This window comes from Rhea pennata, chromosome 5 (assembly GCF_028389875.1).
Source record: "Rhea pennata isolate bPtePen1 chromosome 5, bPtePen1.pri, whole genome shotgun sequence".
Taxonomy (NCBI): Eukaryota; Metazoa; Chordata; class Aves; order Rheiformes; family Rheidae; genus Rhea; species Rhea pennata.
Genome location: NC_084667.1, coordinates 11,964,113 through 11,983,848, shown reverse-complemented (window position 1 = coordinate 11,983,848; position 19,736 = coordinate 11,964,113). Strand labels below are relative to the sequence as shown.

General features: G+C 36.5%; 1 protein-coding gene across 3 annotated transcripts in view; it reads right to left on the bottom strand.

Annotated features, from left to right (window-relative positions):
* The window catches only part of RAD51B (RAD51 paralog B), a 401,002-nt gene that overhangs the window by 368,182 nt on the left and 13,084 nt on the right, over window positions 1-19,736 (bottom strand). For all 3 annotated transcript variants that reach the window (XM_062577538.1, XM_062577536.1, XM_062577537.1), the window contains exons 6-7: window positions 16,303-16,422; window positions 15,083-15,266 (exon numbers count right to left, since the gene is read on the bottom strand). In XM_062577538.1, coding sequence (XP_062433522.1) covers window positions 15,083-15,266; window positions 16,303-16,422 — 304 coding nt within the window. The remainder of the gene's footprint in view (window positions 1-15,082; window positions 15,267-16,302; window positions 16,423-19,736) is intronic.

Below are 19,736 nucleotides of genomic sequence, written 5' to 3'. Positions count from 1 at the left end.
GGCATATAAAATGAGTAACAGAATATATTTCAGAAAATCTATATCCTTGGTACTTAAGAAGTACTGAAAGTAGAAAATGCCTGTGATTTCTCTTTCAGAAGAGTCGATTTATTTCTTATCTCCATATTCCACCAACATTGGCAGTGTTTACACAATTTATACTGAACAAGCAACAAAAAAGGCCCACAAGAACATAAAATCCATTTGCAGTTCTTGAAAACATTTCTATAACATCATTTTTGTGTAAATGCTAACTTTTCAATGTCAAATACTGTGAAGAACTGGATTGTAATGACTTATACCATAGGGAATTAATTCTGTCTTCAAGTTCTGATGACTCAAAAATCAATTCCTGTAGTTTTAGTGTAATCAGAAATCCTGGAAGAAATGACTGCCTTGTAAATCACCTGACATCCCTATTTTTCATTGTATTCATTCAGAAAATACATCTGAAAAAATCTAGTTCACATTTCCCCATACAGCTGAAAAACGTCTGTTGCCCAGTTAATGCATTCTAGTGAGAGGGACAGATAAACCACATAAATGTTCAGCAGCAGGACGATTCAGACAGGCTCAAACAACACTGCCTCCTTCTCCTAAGCAGTCTCAACTGTTTGCTCCCACCATAGCAGAATCCTCTGTGCTACTCCAGTAAAATACTTGTGCATCACCAACAAACTGAAGGAACTGAATGTGACAGGATAGGATTAGCCTTGAAGAAGGTCTCAAAAGACTGGAGAAATATCTGGAAAAAAAAAGGCAGGGGATGCAATTTAAGAAAGGATAAGCACAAGTCATGACAACAACCACCACATGAAAAAATTGAGAACAATTAGCAACACAGGAGTTCTACACAAAAATTTGAGGGACTATGGCAGAACACAAGGGAACAAGTCAATATGCAAAATATTGTGTTCAGGTGAAATTTTTTTCAAGAAAATAAATTGAAAGATCACTTTTTAGTTGGATCAGCTCCCCACTTCACTATATGGCTGCACAAACAATTGTAGAAAGACAGAAAAAGTTCACAACATATATAAAACACAGCAGTGTCAAAGAGTTACCAGTGAAATTTTACCTTCACTCACAAATATAAAACATTAGCGAGTCTGAGTATGTTGAGCCCAGGTTGAACTTCTCAGCCACCCACATTCTCATGCCAGCTGACCAACAGCACATGGTTGTGTTTGCTTCAGAAAACATACAAAACATAAGAAATTCAGCAGTGACTTAAAAGGCATTGTAAGTTGAATAATCAGACAACAGTTGTAAAAAATACAGGTAACATATCTCTTTGGCCTTCAACAGACAAACTGAAGAACATACAAAGGGGGGAGGGAAGGAAAGTAGTAATTAACATGAAGCAGTTAAATTTATACTGTCATTTACTTCACCATTTCCAACAACAACTCTGCCCTGGATATTGGAAGTAGATTTAATACTGTGACTGGTGTTAGCACTCAGAACATCTTAAACTGATTTCTTATCACCTCTTTAGAGCAGAGCAGAGCAAGAAAGAAACCAGTGAAAGAAGAAAGAACAACCTCTCCCCAAAGCAAGACTCAGAATCTCTCTGAAACTGCTCTAGTGGGGCATATTGAAACACAGGAAGAAAATCTTTAAAAGACAGACTGATTTCTCAATTGTTTCATACAACAGATGAAAAACCAAGGATACATTACAACCACAGTGAAGTCTGTACAAAATATCAGAGAGCTTTGAACAGTGCCAGTTTTTACTTCCTATTGCTTTAAAGTTTGGTGCAGGAAGGGGGAGGAGTGTCAACTTTCTGTTTCCATTTTAGTATCACCAAGATAAACTATCAGCTGCCCACTTTACAGAATGTCTTACAAATATTTCCATTTAACCCCAAAAAAAAATCAGTTGTCTTTATTTTTCTGGTAGATCTTGCATGAACCTACCCTAGGACAGATCCCAAAGAAAACTAGGTTAATGCTAAATAATTATCCCATTGGTGCCATGGACGCTCCTGTACCATCATATGTGCAAAGGGATGCAAGTGACCACAAGCATTCAGTGTCTTACAATATATTACATAATTATCATTTAAACATAAAAGAAACAGGCAGGTAAGTGACTGTTCTAGTCATTCAAGAAACTAGGAAAGCTTAATGTCTCTGTATACATACTTTAAACTAGATGAGGTAAAGTTTGCAGGGAGAAATTACATCTTTTATTGGACCAACTGACACACAGGCTTTCACAAGCCTTCTTTAGGTTGTCAGTGATAAATTCTTCTTTTTCCTGACTGTATCAGCCGAGGTAGTAAAAAACTACTACCGCTCCCTACCAATCTTTCTTCACTTTATCCTTAGCACATCACAGCTACAACTCCAAACTAGAAAGCAGACCAAAAAAACTCTGGTAATTAAAATATTCTGAGGTTCCAGATTGTGTCAGTACATGGGTTAATGAAAAACTCAGTCATTTATCTAATATTGTAACTCCATCTATAGCTGCTCACAGAAGCATATGGCAGGAATTGAGTTGATGTGTATTTTTAGAGCTCAAGAACATAACCTATATGATAATTTTCATCACTCATACCACATCATCATTAACTAGGCATCTTTCCATGGTATCAAAGTTTATTTTACTTGAGGCTTTCTCTTCACATACAAACTAATGGATCAAAAAAGTAACAAAGTACTAGTAACAGGATAGAGACAGGAATTGAAACCAAATCTGAATCATATTTTGCCTAAAAACACTTTTGCTTTGGTAAGATTGTTACTTAAGAAATCCTAAGTCAGGTATTCAGTTACCAGAAAGACGACAATATGCTACACAAAGACAGTCAAGAGTTGTCCATCCTTCGCAGATGAACTGAGTAACATAATTACTTGTTCTTAATTATCTAGTATTTCTTTGAATATTCTCAGTATCTGAGGAACACTACAAATACAAAAACCCCAACTTACATAAACATGAATTATATTCAACAGAATAGATAAGGCAGTGTCTATGACACGCACATGCTTCAGATCTCGTTACAAGTTCTCAGGCTTTTGCTCAAAGCTCCAGGAAGTTCTCCAACTTTACTAGCGCCAGGTCCCCATTTTTTTCAGAAGCACTTACCACTCAGGCTGCATTGTTAACTCCAAACAAGCTGGTGAAATCTACAGACATTATACTCCAGTAACTGTGAACAAAGATGGAATTGCTATAAAAACTCTCATTTTCTGGTCAGTCACAAGTCTACCCTGTCTAATGTCTCCTTATATTTGGAAGGACCTGTGAAAAAAGCAATGATTAAGCCTTTCAGAAGCAGCAAGGACCAATTACAGTGACCAAAAAGAAACATTACAGGCTTCTGCACAAAATGTTTGCCCTTGAGAGAAGAAATACACCACTATTATTGCTAGTGAATTATTCCTTCAGAAATAACTGCAGAGCCAGCTTCAAATGATATTAAAAATAGCAGTATTTAATGGCATTTTATAAAAAGCAGATGAAGTAAAAATGGGTATTACAAAACTGACCAGAAGATGGATATTCTTTTAAGCTAATCCCATTGAGGAACACCTCAACATTAGAAGAACAAACAAACAAGACATTATTTAAGGCAACTGAACTATAAGTCTAGTTACAGACTGGTCTACTACCCCTCTATAATAACATCTGGTAGTAGTTGGCTTTAGGCAGGAAAACAACAAACCATAGCCTCTGGGACTGAATGGCAACGTAACTTGTTGGTATGTATCTCAGCAGCCACTGTATTAAGCTGATGATGGGGGTTGAATGCAAGTGGTCTAGCCAGAGATGAATGACAGGCCAGGACACAGGTGGGCCAGGCAAGTATACAAAATGCAATTTATTCACTAGCTCTGCGTTTTAAAAGATGGCAAAGATTTCATTATATACTACTAGCTTAAGTAATGTTATTCTAGGATATGGAACCTTGTACATATACATGGCTGTTTCCCATTTAGAAGTTTCATATTGATATTAACAGATTTTATAAAATTTATAAAATTGGGAGAAAAAGCAAGTATCTGTCTTGAGTTACAAACTGTGGCTATTGGTATTTGAAGGTACTGAAATTAAAAAAGCAAAGCAAAATACTCCCATAAAAATCACAATAGCACTGGAACACTAGTGAATACTTCTAGAAATTTGTCTCACCATGTAATTAACCTGAACTACACCAGTTCAGCAATAATCTGAATTATTATTCTCCAATAACTCTTCAGTGTCATGTACAAAGCTGTTTCATAGAATCATAGACTAAGTAAGGTTGGAAGGGACCTCTGGAGATCATCTAGTCCAGCCTCCCTGCTCAGTAGGGTCACCTACAGCATGGTAGACAGGGTTGCATCCAGGCAGGCCTTGAAGATCTCCAGAGAAGGAGACACCACAACCTCTGTGGGCAACCTGGTCCAGTGCTCCGTCACTCTCACAGGGAAGAAATTCCCCCTCAGGGTCAGGCAGAACTTCCTGTGCTTCAGTTTCTGCCCATTGCCTCTTGTCCTGTCACAGGGGACAACTGAAAAGAGTTTGTCCCTGTCCCCTTGACACCCTCCCTTCAGGTACTTCTACACATTGACAAGATCCCCCCTCAGTCTTCTCTTCTTGGGCATCCTAGTCACCTTCCACACAGACACCTCACCTGCAAACAGAATACATCTTCGAATGCATTTTAACAGAGGGAGTCAAAAAGCATGTATCATCTGCAGACCCACTCCTCTGAAAGCAGACCTCTTCAGGGGCCCTGCCAAGACAGTAACTGGAATTTGCACAAAATATTCTTAAAATAACAGAACTACAAAAAATAAAAAACTACAACTATGTGCAGAATTTCTAATGAAATTAAGCAAACCACTAATACTTTAAGCAACTGTTGTAACTAATGTAGTTCAAACAAAAGAAACAGGAAAATACCACAGGCCAAGTAACTTAAATCAAGATCATAGAATAGTCACCTAGAACTGAACTTATAGTCTTGGACAATTTAGTAAGTTCTCTGTAAAACTTCCTCTTACCAGTAGACAAAAAACAGGAGCTGGAGATAACCACATTCTACAGACTTGTGTAGCAGCAGCTGCAAAAACTTGGCTAATGGCTTAGCCAGAGCATGCTGACAGATGGATATAAAACTATTAATAATGAAGGAATGCAAGCATGTTATGAACTGTACCAGCTATTTTATGGATGGTTATACATTTCATTCTGAATTTTAACATAGGAAGAAATACCACGGTTTGAAAATCTACTATTCAGCATAGTTTCTGACCTCAACTATAATCCATTATGCATGGATATATTACAACTCCAAGTGCAGCGTACTATGACGCATTTTAAAACCAAAACATGCAGACTAAAACCAGGATACTGACCTAAGGGTGCAAAAAACCCTTAGCAATGCAAGAATAGGCTATAGCCCGGGATTTTACCACCTTTAGACAAAGTACAAAGCAGTGTAATAATGGTGCATAACAAAACCTTCACAGAGCTGTTAAAATTTTGAGAGGATGTTCCAGCACCTAACATGTTCCTTTAATGTTCTGAGTAAAATATCCTGACTAGCATTTTTACTCAGATCTAGCCTTTCTACTGAAGGTGCAATTTTACATTCAAATTCATGCGGCTGCCAGAAACCACACATTCCAGCTTCTCCTTTCTGCCAACACCAGCACCAGTTCAGCTGCACAACTGTCTACTACAGTAATTTCCCCCACACACACTCTCCACCTCGAGTTACTTTTCAACTGGATTACAGCCTTGATCTGGCTCATCAGCATGTATCAATCAGTTGCAGACTGCATCCTGCAATGAACTATGGGGCAGAGAACAAGAGGTAAAACACGTATCATTTTCTTGTCACTGTTGATCTCTGACACTGCTCGACCACCTCTTGATTTTGGACTAACTCCACTTTCTGTATTGCAAGTGTGATTAACCTGCTACTCATGTGCCAATTGTGATTTGCATAGATAATTTACTCTGCTGCAGCCTGTGTCTGGCAGCCTTCTTTACTGTAGGCAACTTCAGAACGATCAGTGGATTTTCCAGGCAGCAGCTTCATCATGCTGCCAGCTGCTCTCTTCTATGGTCCCCTTACGCTAGCTGAAAAGGCAGGCACAGCAATCAGCATTGCTGCCAACCACAAAACAATAATCTCTAGCCAACAACGATCCCCTTTTCTATTGCCAACTTGCTCCCTGAAAGCAAGACAAGCAGGAGCAGGCTTCACAAACTGTTTTTCAGCAGCATCTACCCGCTGCCGGTAGGACTGTCTAGAGTATTCTCATACACTACATGTCATTCTTGTGCATATGATCTGTATTAAGGCCTTCCAAAAAAAAAAAAAAACCCTGTGCTTACTGCCCAGGTCTGCCCAGGCATGACTGCTCCCACCACAATGCCAGGAAGGATCATGACAGAGCTCCTCCATGCAACCACAGGAAGTTAGGCTAGTAAAACACATGCCAGCCTCAGGTAGCTGATATATATACACCCCAAGAAATTCTAAGATAGTGCTTATTCAAAGTATTTTTGAGCTAAGGATTTTCCAACAAACAACTGTTGACACAAGCAAACCTTGAATATTATATCAGTCAATTCCCTCTTCTAAACGAGATCTTCATCTAGAGTTAAAACAATGTATCTGTGCCTTATGAACGTATCGTCTTTGAGACTCTAATATCAAGCAATTTTGCTCTGTTTTGTATTAATAAATGCATTCCAGCAAGTTTAAGGCTAAAGTATCTTTAAAAAGGTGATTACCTCCTAATCCACTTTCAAACTGTGTACAGACCAAACTCATAAAGTTTATTACCCACATAATCTCTTTCCTGGAATAACTTCTCCCCAAGAAAAGATGCTTGGGGAAGGGGGAAGGTTTTTTGTTTTATTTAATAAGTCAAGGCAACTCTCTGCCAAGCTTCTGGACTTATCTATGCTCTTCTCACTCTTACTTCTCTGTTCTCCTATGCTTCTCTAGCCAAAATTTGGTACCAAAGAAAACCTCATTAAAGTCAAATCACTAATATTTCCTTAGAAAAATCTTTTAGTAGAGAAATTCTCTAGAAAGGTGCATGTAGAGGAATACTCTAGAATGTTTGAGTCCTGACTCCAAACAAAACTATGATTGTTGTTTGAAATCAAAATCCAATCCAATGACACTATCAACAGAAAAGTAAAAGAACTTATCACTTGAAGTCTTTTTTAAAAAAAAGACTGAGAAATTTTGCTAAAATATGCGGAAATAGTTCTTGGATATTCTTCCAAAAGCTCTCTATGCAGATTTGAGTTTGTAAGATACTGCCTTACTGAAATTCAGATGTAGTCTCACCAACAAAAAATAGTATCTCTTTCCATTCACATTCATCTCATTTATTCCCATTCTAATTAAAACATTACACACCACCACTGCTCAATATTTAATAAAAAGTTCTAAATCTATTTTTGTCTAAGATATTACAACATAAGTTCTATATTCTCAAATGAGATACAGCTATGCATTTAAGTGAAAGGCAACATGAAAGTTTTGATAAGGTTACTAAAACCATACAGATTCTTACTGAGATATGTACATTTGGAATGACTCCCTCTGATTACACTGAACTTTTGCCAAATAAATTAAAATGTTCACTGAAGTTGCAGTTATCTGAGTATGTGGATTTATTCTCCCCACTTTTCTATTTAAAGAAGGAAACCCATCATTTTAACAGCAAGTGATTATACAAAACATACATATTCTCAATAGAGAAGATCAAGCTTTCCTGTAGAAAAGTAGAAATTACTCAGGAGACACTAAGTTATCGCTCCGATTCCAATTTATAAACCCATCAGAAGACTGAGGACAGGAAGCAGAGCAAGAGCCACAGCTCTTCTGAAGTACATAACCCCCAAAAGCAAAAGTGCAGACTATCTTCAAGACAGCATAGTATTATCTCCCATCTCGCTGCAATAGTTTGGTCTGGTTGTCTGTTATTACCACCAAATCCTCAGTGTGTGGAAAGTAAGGAAATCTTGCTAATGCTGAAAAAGACAGATTCTCTGGTTAACAGCACCAAGTAGACTGTTAGACACGAAGCTTCTAGGACATACTTTATGAAAAGTAGCTCCAGCAGCACACCCAAGTCCATACAAACACAATCTTCTCACTACGCTTTCCTGCACACTCAAAAAAGGGAAAGGATAAAATACTCTCTTCTACTATCAGTCTCCAAGCTAAGAAAATTTTACTCTTGATGTCTGGCACATTGACCGCACTGCTTCGTCTCCCTCTCCCCTGTTATTTCCATCCCTCTTCAACTCAGTGGCCTGGTACAATATTAATTAAAAGCAACACCTGCAGAACAGGCTCTATTTATTCCCTGAAGCCCTGGGGCTAACTAACCTTAAAGCAAACAAACTCCGGAGAATCTGGAAACCAAAACACTAACTAATCTATACTGAACTCATACAGGGAAGTTTTTCCCAACAACTTCTAATCTGGTCAATTACTACTTGTATTGCTATCACGTCTAGAAACTAAAATCCCTCTTGTACATTATACAAATACATAAAGGCTCCTTGAGAATCTTCACCAGACTCAGGAAACATGCAGAAAGAATGGAAAAATATACCTACTTTGCTGAAGCCACAAAAATATTATTGGTTTAAAAGTTCTGGCAATCTTTCAGACAGTCAAAATAGCACAGCTTGCCAAATCCTGAACTCTGAATAAAGGGCACAGAAGCCCTCTAAATACAATTTTTGTGGTTTTCTATAGCACCGACTATATTCTGACTTCAGTAATACACCATCACGTGTAACTACCTTAAAACTACAGAAATACAGCCTTGATGAAACTATCACAGCATAGATGCAAAGTTTATTGGAAAACCATACACAGCAGCTACCAGTAAAATCTGCACTATTATGTTCAGTAAGGGTTTCCTTGAGGTCTAGTTCTATCCAATAGTTAAACAAACAAGCTGGAGTAGAGAGAATGATTAGTTTCCTTGCAAAAAGAGGAGAGCAACAAGGAGGCAGCAAGCACACCAGAGTATAAGATTAGAATTCAGAAACATCTCAACAAATCAGAAAAGCTGTGAGGAAAAAACAACAGATGAGGGAGCAGCAACTAGCTAAGGAACAACTTGGCAGACTCAACACAGGGTTTGACTGAATGGCAAGTAAACAACACCAGGCTGTTTCACAGGAAGCAAACAGTGTATCATGATGAATAAACAAAAGCATGCCCTGCAAGGCATGAGAAGTGATCCTTCTCCACCTGTATAATGGTGTCCAGTTTGGGGAACTTCACTTTCAAGAAGATGTAAACGAGCTGAAGGGAACTCAAAGTGTAACAAAAATGAGGGTTAAAAGACATAAGAAACTGCTAATTTTATTTTGAATCAAGTCTTTCACAAATTCAAATTAAGGCAGACATCAGGGAAGGACTGTGACCTCCATTGTCCCAAATAATATAGTAGATAAAAAACAAATCTGGAAATAAAACCTCAATTCCCTCAACTCCTTCTCCTATACCTTACTACTGGCACCTTCCTTCTATATGATTTCATATGTGCAGTTGGGCAGAATGGAACTTTTTGGCAAGGTCGCTTACATAGTAAAATGGAAAAAGCAATGGAGGGGATACTTTAAAAACCAAAAGAAAATGAAATTCCAGTATCATATAACTTTAAACTACCTCCTTTTCTATACTTCACCACCACATGAAAACAGGAAACACTACTCTAGCATTTTTCATTTCTTTTTCTCAACGATATTAAACATTTTATGAGTACAGATAGTCCAAAAGGAACGCTGTGGCAGGCCATAAACTGTAGAAATGCATATCCTCCAGACACACATAAAAGTAGTATACAGATGGCAGCAGTACTGAAGCAATTTATAACTATATTTTAAACAGTCATTTTCAACTGAAAGAGTTATATCTTCTGAGAATAATTTTTAACAGCCATGAAAAAGAAAATCATCTCACTTTGCCATTGTAACAACACTTAGCAGTTACACTAATTCCCTTTTACTTTACTTTTTAGCTCAACATCATGGAGTATAGGGATAATTTAAACATAAACAATCTGCCAACAACAAAAACTGTCTTTATGAAGTCTTAGTTAGGAAACAACTCCACTCTATAATTTCAACTGTTTTGTTTTCCTGATTAAACAATAATTCAAATTAAAATTCATGCCAAAATGCTCTTCACAAACAGCAGCGATCATGTATACATGAGATTCTGGCACTTTAAGTAGGCCTTTGTAATAAAACAAAGGGTAATACTAGAAAATTTGATAAAAGAATAAAGCAATAGCGTCTGTTACATGCATGAAAATACTGCTAAGTGGTAGAATATGGAAGAAAAGATTATTAATAAAAATGTTTTACTAGTTTCATAATCTATTTGTTATTCAAACTGAACAAGCACACTGAATAAGGTTAGGTATTCTGCTTTACACTAAAAAAAAAAAAATATATATTTCAAACCAATGATTAAAAAAATACCAATACACCTAAGTATTCAATATACCTAAGTATGAACACAATTTTCTAATGTTTCTCAGTTCACTATTTAATGAGGACACTACCAGTTCACACTGGAAGCATAGAGTTGAATTTTGGAGCAACAAGAGTGAGGTGTCTTAAAGATAACAACAGGAATTATTTTTACTAGAATATTACTTTTGATAATAATTTTGCTGATTTAGAAAACAAATAAAAGACTATTTTACATGGGTCCAAACAAAGTTAGGACTATTAAATGTCTCCTTAGTTCATACAGAATAATAAAAGTCAGCAAATTCTGCAAAATCTACATTAATAAAATCATTTATGCCTTGAAAGATAAATTTCAAAATATGGTGAGTCTAAAGCACTGACATCTTTTCATTCTCCTGAGTTCATGGAAGGACAACTCCAGTTAGCCTCTTCAAGAAGCAGATGAATTCTATTAAAAAATTCTGCAGTTTCAGAAACACTATTCTGGCTCTTCTAAGGAAATAATCACAAACTGCTTTAACTTTCATGCTGTACTCTTATGTGAGGCTTAAGAAAATAATTTTTTTTTGAAAAAACAAAAAAAATTGAAGCTATTCACATGAAAATTTAAAGAAAGAAATAAGCCATAAAATGCCCCACATTGCAAGGAGGATTACATGGTCAGGTAAACCTCTTGCACAGCAATCAGGTGGCTGCTAACGACCATTGCAGCAGATTCAGTACGACTCAGCAGAAGAAATAAAAATGTTGTTCTACTACCAGCTGGGGAGGGGTATTCGAATTCACATATGTACATAAACAGAAGACATACTAGAAAGTTCAGTGACAAGACACCTTCCATAAGTTTCAGCAGCTCACCAGAAAAGGGTTCCTGCTTCCCACTGAATTCTCACCAATGGAAACTGGCTTAAACATGGGTAGTAAAATTCTGATACTTCCGTTCCAGAAAAATGTTTTCTCCCAGTAAGGTGAGCTCCTCATTAAACAAATACATGTTTCTACATGACGTATTCTACAAGAAATTTCTCATTTTAGAAAACTTCAAAATTAAATCAGTATTCGAAGTTTTGGAAGCAAAGAAAAAGTTTCTCTTATTCTAGGTTTTAAAAACTTGCAAAAATAATTCTAATGACAATTTCTATAAAAACAAAGTTTGCATAACAGCAGATGACAGACCAAAAACTGACAAATGGCCAAATGAATCTAAGTCTAATGCAGCTCCACAGTTTTGGAAAATCAACACACAGTGATCAGTAACTGTAACAGCAAACCAACTATCTAATTTCCCCCAAACTTTCTACACATTTGTTAACAGTTCCAAGGTAAATGGCACTGAAATAGCTTTTCTTCAGAAATATTCCACTTTGGAATTTGTTTATATCTCCAGACACTCATATTTTCAGGTATGAGAATTGAGAAAACGAAGACGCAGAGGAACTGACAACCACCCACCTATTTGGAAACACAATAAAGCAGAACCAAAGATGAGACCAAATGAAAATACTTGCTTATAAAGCAAGAACAAATTATTGGAGTCCAGTTTGAAGACACTCTCTTGGCCAACAGAAACACTTCAACCTTTTGAGACACATTACTGCAGGAAGTTGAGATGATACAATTAGGTATACTTTACCAAAAATAGCAGAAGAGGCACTGCAGATGTCAAGCAATTATTGCATGTAAATTGCTTTTGAGAAGAAAAGGTTATTAAGTCTAAAAATATGAATCAAGCTAAACACTTGGCTTTTCAAAGAATATGAAAACCAGCATTTAGGTACAAGGTTGATAGGGTAGAATGCTTCAGTGTGAAGCACTGAGGTGAGAAATGTGAGAACTGAGAGTGAGAAAGGAAATCTGACTAGATGACTTTAACTGCAAATCAACACAAAGTGAATTTTTAGTTTTTAAATAGAACACTTGGAATCAAAGGAAAAAACCTATCTGTGGAAATTGTGAGCTTCTGGATCATCATTAACTTTTAGAGCACAACAAATAAAAGCATTAGAAAATAGTCCAAGTTTCTCTTTCATTTGCACTACAAATCACAAATGAGAGGAAGAAACCTTCTCTCCTCCTAAGGTATTTAATATTCTGGAAAAGAGCAATTGAAAAAAAAAATATAACAGTATATTTGACAGTAGCAATGATAGCCAGGTTGCTTATCATAAATAACAAAAGTTCTCTTCACAGATCTAAGGACACAACCCAGATAATAGCATAATGGACAGACAGCCAGTGCTGTAATTTGATTAACATCAGGTATTTACAAAGTTTCATCTTTGGTATCAATTTGATATGTAAAAGAATGTTTCACTGCAGTTTGTTTTTGCAACTGCCACTTTTAAAGTGCTTTCCTAAGGGGGAGGTCTAGCCAGTTTCAAGCATATTATGAGCCGGTTGTAACTAGAAGACCAAAATCTATAAATATTAATTTTTATTAGTTACATCTCAAAAACACTATTAGCGATACTGGTTTTATTTTATTCTATATTCAATTTTAGTTTTAGCTCTTCACAGAGACATTATTTCTCTTTCAATTAATGTGAAAACTACTTTAGTCTATTTTAGTCTAAAAAGATTATTTTAGTCTGTTTTAACTGAATACTACTCACTGAACAAAAACAAATTATTATTAATATGGCAAAGAAGAATGAAAATTCAAAAGGTATTTTGTTTTCTATTCCTTTCAAGAATACTAATTATGTCAGGAAACTAGACACATAGGACTGATTATTGCTGCTTAAAGATGTAGAAGCAGTCTATCAACACATATTGTAACAGAGAACATTCAGATCCAAATGCTCTCAAGTACAGCTTACTCAAAAATCTATTAATGTAATGTAAGCTTTTCATATAGCTTTGCATCTTCACTGAATTTCAAAAATAATGGGCTTGTGTTTGATTTGTACTCAAACTGCTGTCTGTTTCAGCTTCCAATGAAAATATAGTTGGATTTCCATTGAATAAACAGATATAAAACCTAATCAACAGGCGCTTTAAAAATATATAAGTTTTCAATCTGTATATTTACAAATATTTACACAGCTTTTTAAAGACTTTATTCAAGAGTTAAGGTATTTCTTGGATCAAAAAGACAGAGCAGAGCTGCAGCCCCAAACAAATTCTTGGCCAAAAGTCCAAAACTCCTTAACCAAGTGTTTACAATAGGAAACAAGCAGAAACAGCACGTAAGGTACCACGAATGCCTCAGAGGGAACACATTAGCTTTAACATAATGGAAGCATTTAAATGCTCTTGCTTTGTTTTTGTTCTTATATAGATGAATTAGGATTGTAAGCTTATGCTACTTGCCTCTGTCCAACTTTAAGAGCTTTGTAATATCAACACTGTTCCTGTGACTGCAAGCAGGGCAGCAGCCTGGACTGTCAGAGTCTCCAAATCAGCTCAGTTTCATCATTTTAATGAAGGCAGGGTGGAGGGAAACAGGGGTGGAAGAAAGAGAGAAGAAGAAAATAATATCTTCAAATAAAAAGCTCTCTGTTTCCAGAGAGCAACATCAGATTTTCTCAAAATATCAGTGCCAGTGCATCTACTTTCTTGCAAACAGTTTTCCTGGCTTGTTTTTTTTGCCCTATAAATACTACTAGGTACACTAATTTAGGACACTATTTTATACCTGAACTTTAAAGGTACTTTTGCAGGGTTTATTTTCCTCCAAAGATCCTAACATATTACACAGTAGAAAGAAATCCATTCCTCTTAAACTCAGTTCTACACCTCTGCTATGTCTTTCTGGCATGACAGCTACTGCAACCTCTGAAGAGACAGAGGAAAGACCTCACCAGTCCAACTCAAGTTCTTGCCACAGTTTCTCTTATACTGCAGTGATAAGTATCTTACCTATACTACAAAATATTTCCAACACTTGAGTCTCAATGACATCTTTTGACTTCTGTTTCTGATTCCTTGATGATTGTATCATGAAGGAAGCTATTCCACCTCCCCATCTAGTTTTATGGAGCTTACATCTTGTAATAACCTTTTTTCCTTTTCACTTGGTCCCTGGACTTAGGGGGATATAGTCTGTGATATAATAGATTCTTCCTTCATATTTTATAGGCAAATCCAAAGACAAGGATTTGGTGAGCTTCTTTTCCACATTAGCTGGCATACATTATCAGTCACAAAAGAATGTAGATTCCTACAGAGCATAAGGCCTGTTCAGACTCTATAGATTCAAATAAAAGTGACAGAGGCTGAAAGAGATCTTCACCTAGGCAGAGTAGGGAAAGGATTGAAGCACTGCATTAGAAAGAACCATCAGGGTAGACTACATTAAATTGTGGCAACACCACAAAAATGAGATTTAAGAGAAAAATAAATAAGAGCACTGAAAAACAGCTGTATAAAGAATCTTGTAAATTCTTCTTTGAGGTCAAAAATAAATATTTAAGAAAAAAAACAATAAAAATGACCAGAGCTGTTACAGTTCCTTCACTCCCAACACATTTTCCAGCTCATACCTGCTTGAAAAGCCCTGCTAGGAGCTTCATCTGTTTTTCATCATCTTCATATTTTCATTCTTCTCTCAATTTATTACCCAATATTGTAAGTCAGAAACTTAAAAAAAGGAGGAAGAACTTACTGGTATTGAGAACTCCTCTGCCAAATACTTCAACAGTGATGCTCCTCTAGTCAAAAAGTTACTCCTCTCTGTCAGGTTGCCTTGGAGTTTTGTATCAAACTCCTTTCTGACAACTGAAGCAACAGAGTCGATCACAATGAGTTTAACCTTCTTTGAAATAATTTCTTCTTCCAAAGACTTAATCCTATAAAAAAGTAACGTTAGTCACACATTGTGTTTTACAATCCTGAATTTGTTTAAATAAAAGGTATATTTTAATAAGCAAGTCACTCCCCCCCTCCCCCCAATACCACTCTGACAACATCTGAATGCTTTAAAGAGATCTGGAAAGGAATCTCAGATTGCAAACGGCCACATAACCCAGGGCAGGACCCCTCTGAAAGAAGGGTTTGGAAGCATCTGCAGTTAACAATATGCTGTACAGCCCCTGAATGGCACAGAGAGGAAGTTAAGTAGACAAACTGTGCTTTTTTGCTCACAGTAGCAGCATCCCATTGCCAACAGCAGAATCTTTGGCATCTATATATGCAGAAAGTCAAGTATCTTTCTACATATTTCAAACACAGTATGTCAAACCTAATCTGTTGATAACATCCTAATAGCTCTTCTTTTCTGATAAAATTGAAAAGGAGGAGGAACTGGTATCCTGTTACAAGTATAGAATGCTCAAAGATGCTTACATATAAATTAATTTGCATGTCAATGTGTATTCACAAATTAACATAAAGTAGCAACACAATCATATAAGGCTGCCAGCAACAGTCTTCAGACTTATGAGTGCAGAACAGTTCCTCCCTCCCACTGCTGGAGAAGTTTCATCTTCCTGCTCTGGAGGAGCAGTAACTCCTTTCCATTTCATGGTAAATTTAATTCTTATACTGTAGTGTCTCCACAGAAATCAAGACAGATCAGGTCAAGCTCCTGTCAGATGAACACTCCTTTTTTAAAGGCCTACAAAAGTCAGATCATATGGAAGTTGTCTATCAGAAATTGTTTATTATAAAACATGAAGTGCATGGGTCACACACAATGAAATGAAAAATCAGTTCATAAACAAATAAAGCACAATGTCAGTCTTTTCGTACCAATTTTACTTTGTCAATATCAACATGAAAAAGCCTCAAAGAAATTAATTATTCTTCATAAAACTTTGGAATTGAGCCAATATTGTTATAGATGACAGTCAAAATGGTCTCTCTTTTTGAACTCTAGAAGAATACCTTTTCAGTACACTGTCACAGGTCAGCTCTCGATACAGGTAAATGCTACGGGTCATGGAAAAAAGCTTTTCATCTGAGTCAAAATAAGCAGGGAATCTGTTTCCTGCTATCTCAACCAACCTATCAAAAAACAAAAGACAAAACACTAAAAAAGAAACAGGCATGTAGGGTAATAATAAGGCATCAAGGATTCACAACACAAAGTAAAGTAAAACTCCGAAGGATAAGTAGACATCAAGTAATAATGGAAATCTTTTTCAAAGGTGAAGGTCAGACCAAAATAATGTAAGTTAGAACATTTAGGTTCTCTTCCCAGTGATGCTAGAATCAATGATAAACTTGAAAGATGTAATATGCCATATGTACAAAGAAACAGCACTTCTCTAGTAGAAGGAAGCCGCAAGGTTTACAGTTACTGAATGCAAAGTTCTTTTAGAGTTTTGCACGAGAGGTTTTACACAATTGCCAATTATTCTAATTATAATATTTAACTAATTCTTTCATTTACACAAACATACTTTCTAACCTAAATCATCTTCCCTTCTACCTTTATCTTGCTTTGAGATCATAAAGTAGGCTTTATGTCACCAGAGAATTTTGAAAACAAACTGCTAACAAACCTCTGTGACGAGATCCAGCCAACATGGAAGCAGGACTGCAAAGAAGAGAGTCCAATTCAATTGTAAATACTTATAAAAGTAGGCATGGAAAAAACATTTACCAAGGTGAAAATCTTTTCACAGATGTCTCCTCAAAAACAAAAGCAAAATCATTTAGATGGGAGATGTTTGCACTGAGACTATTTTCATTGTACGAGTTCTCTCTCTGTAAAAAGGATTTAGAGAAATCTTAAGAAAATGGTTTTTGGAACATAGAAAGTCTCAAAAAGCAACTAAGGCTACCTAAGGCTAGCTGCCAGGTGGCTATGAGAGACCATCCATTCCATCAGATAGGAGAGGTACAATTGATGTGATTAATGATATAACTAGACAGTTCAAGTGGCAGCTTTACTGATAGATTTGAGTAAGTGATTTCTCGCCTGAATATCCTCCATTATCTTATTAGCAAATTCATGATCCTTCAAAATCTTGAGTTAAAACTGTTAAACATATCACTGTTTATTACCACTGTAGAGTAACTCTATCAAACAACTGGTGATTAACACCAAAAAGAGTCAAAGGAGGTTGGATATCTATCCTTTATTGTCACCTATTCTTATATTCAGAAAATAGTCTTTGGAAAAAAAAAACTACTCAAGCAGAGGTAAGACTTAATTTACTGATAAGAGGCCAGTATTTTCAATGAACCTGTGTATATAAAATCACTGAGGACACTAAATGACACGCATCTTACTGACTGCCTGCAAATTCTCCTGAAGTCAGTGGAAAGGAGTTCCACACCTCTGAACAGAGGGCAATATTTTTTCTAGGTCAGTAAATACAAATCCAAGAATTTAACTTCAGAAACTTATACATTAAAACTTCAGCACAGTAAATATTTTTCATAATATAGATTTTATTTTTAGGAACAGAAATAGAAAATACTTTTATTTTAAGCATCTTAAAGCATCCCATAATCATCAGCTTGGGAAGAGTGACTTCTAGTGGATGGTATCTGCATACTCAACTTAGTGGTGATCTTAATCCTTTTTATTTAAGCCCTTTTATTAAAACCAAAAACATGAATCACTTTTCTTTGGTTTAAAAATAGAAACACCAAGCTTGAATGTTCATATGCCTATCCCAAATAAGATATTTCATTATAACAGCCTCTATCTCATTCCTTAGCATATACTATTCATTACATCCAAACTTGCCCTGAAGAAATTGCAGGGTCAGAATCTTGGCTCTGCCTTTGCATAATAAACGATGCAGCCCATTTTGGATTCTGCATGTGGTAAGTAATCTAAGTTATTCGGTTGTCTGCATGAAATGCAATTTCAATATGCTTCCAATGAGCATATCAAAGAACTCCATTACATAAATTGGCTTAAAATGACCTGATTACTGAAACCTTGCTAAGATTCCAGCACTATTTGCATAGCGCCATGCAGGTTCAGAGTTCTTTAAGATCTAAATCCTACTTGTCATGAGGAACCCAAGTACTGCACAGAACTTAAGTGATGTCCTCTGTAATCAGGACAGAGGCCGCGAGGTGAAAAATCCCTTAATGTTCTCAGCACTGGTTTACGGAATTTTATATCCAGTGCTTTTCAGAAGCAATAAAAACAGCTAAAAAGCAGACAAAATTACTTTCAGACTTTCTGAACAGGTTTGATATGTTTTCAGTTAACAGCTGGCTAGATCTGAATAGAACTGCTACAAAACCAATGACAATATTTTGATTCCCAGGATTATCATCCATAGTCTATCTACCTGTTCTGGTGTCCACAAGCTGAGGAAGCTGAACAGTTGATACCCTCTGCACTGTTACAGCTCTTCTACTGTGTATCAGAAAAATATATACAATATATAGCAAACAGTGGCATAGCTTAGGAGATCAGCCTCAATTCTAAACCCTCTTCTCAGCATTGCTATTAGACTGAACTAAAATGTCGTGTTAGAGAATAAGTAACAAGAGTATCAAAGCTTGTAGAAACAAAAAGCTCCCTGCCCTGAACTAAGCCTATCTAGGCAAAATAACAAAAAGGGAAACATCTGCGATCAAAAGAAGAAATTAGTCAGGTTTATGCAGTATCTTTTTTGACATAGCACTGCATTACATACTAGATGACAATTACAATTAAGCATGCATTTCTCTCAGCCCTAAGACTATAGGGAGATTCTTAACTTTCTATCAGAAAGCCCAGGAATATTTGTCTTAAAAACAGAAGAAAAATGTCTTTTAACTGCAAACTATCAGTAACATAGGACTATAGAATCACAGGAAAAGTCAGATTAGAAGGGAGCTCAGGAGATCTAACACCCTGCTTAATGCAGGGTAAGTTATGCGTTCTGACCAGATTACTTAGGGCTTTATCTAGTCAGCTTCTGAATACCTCCGGTGATGGGAGGTAGCACAATCTTTCTGAGCAATCTGCTCCAGCACTTGATTGTCCTTATGTGAAAAATCTTCTCTTTATAGCCATTTGGAACCACTCACTTCAATTTATGCCCGTTGTCAACCTGCTATGTACTACTGTGATGTCTTTTTGATGACCTCCTCCTGTCATTATGACCCCCCAAAGCTGTGTCTTCTCCAGGCAGAACAAGCCCAAATTCCTCAGCCTCTCCTCATGGGGCAAGTGCTCTAGCCTCCAACCACCTTGGTGGCCCTTCACTTAACTCACTCCAGTTTGTCATGTCTTCCTCATACTGGAGGCCCAAAATTAGACACAGCATCTAGATGTCTAATGAGTAGCAAGTAGAGGGGGATAATCACTTCTCTCACTCTGCTAGCTCTGCTCCTGTGAACTTGGCCCAGGAAGCTGTTGG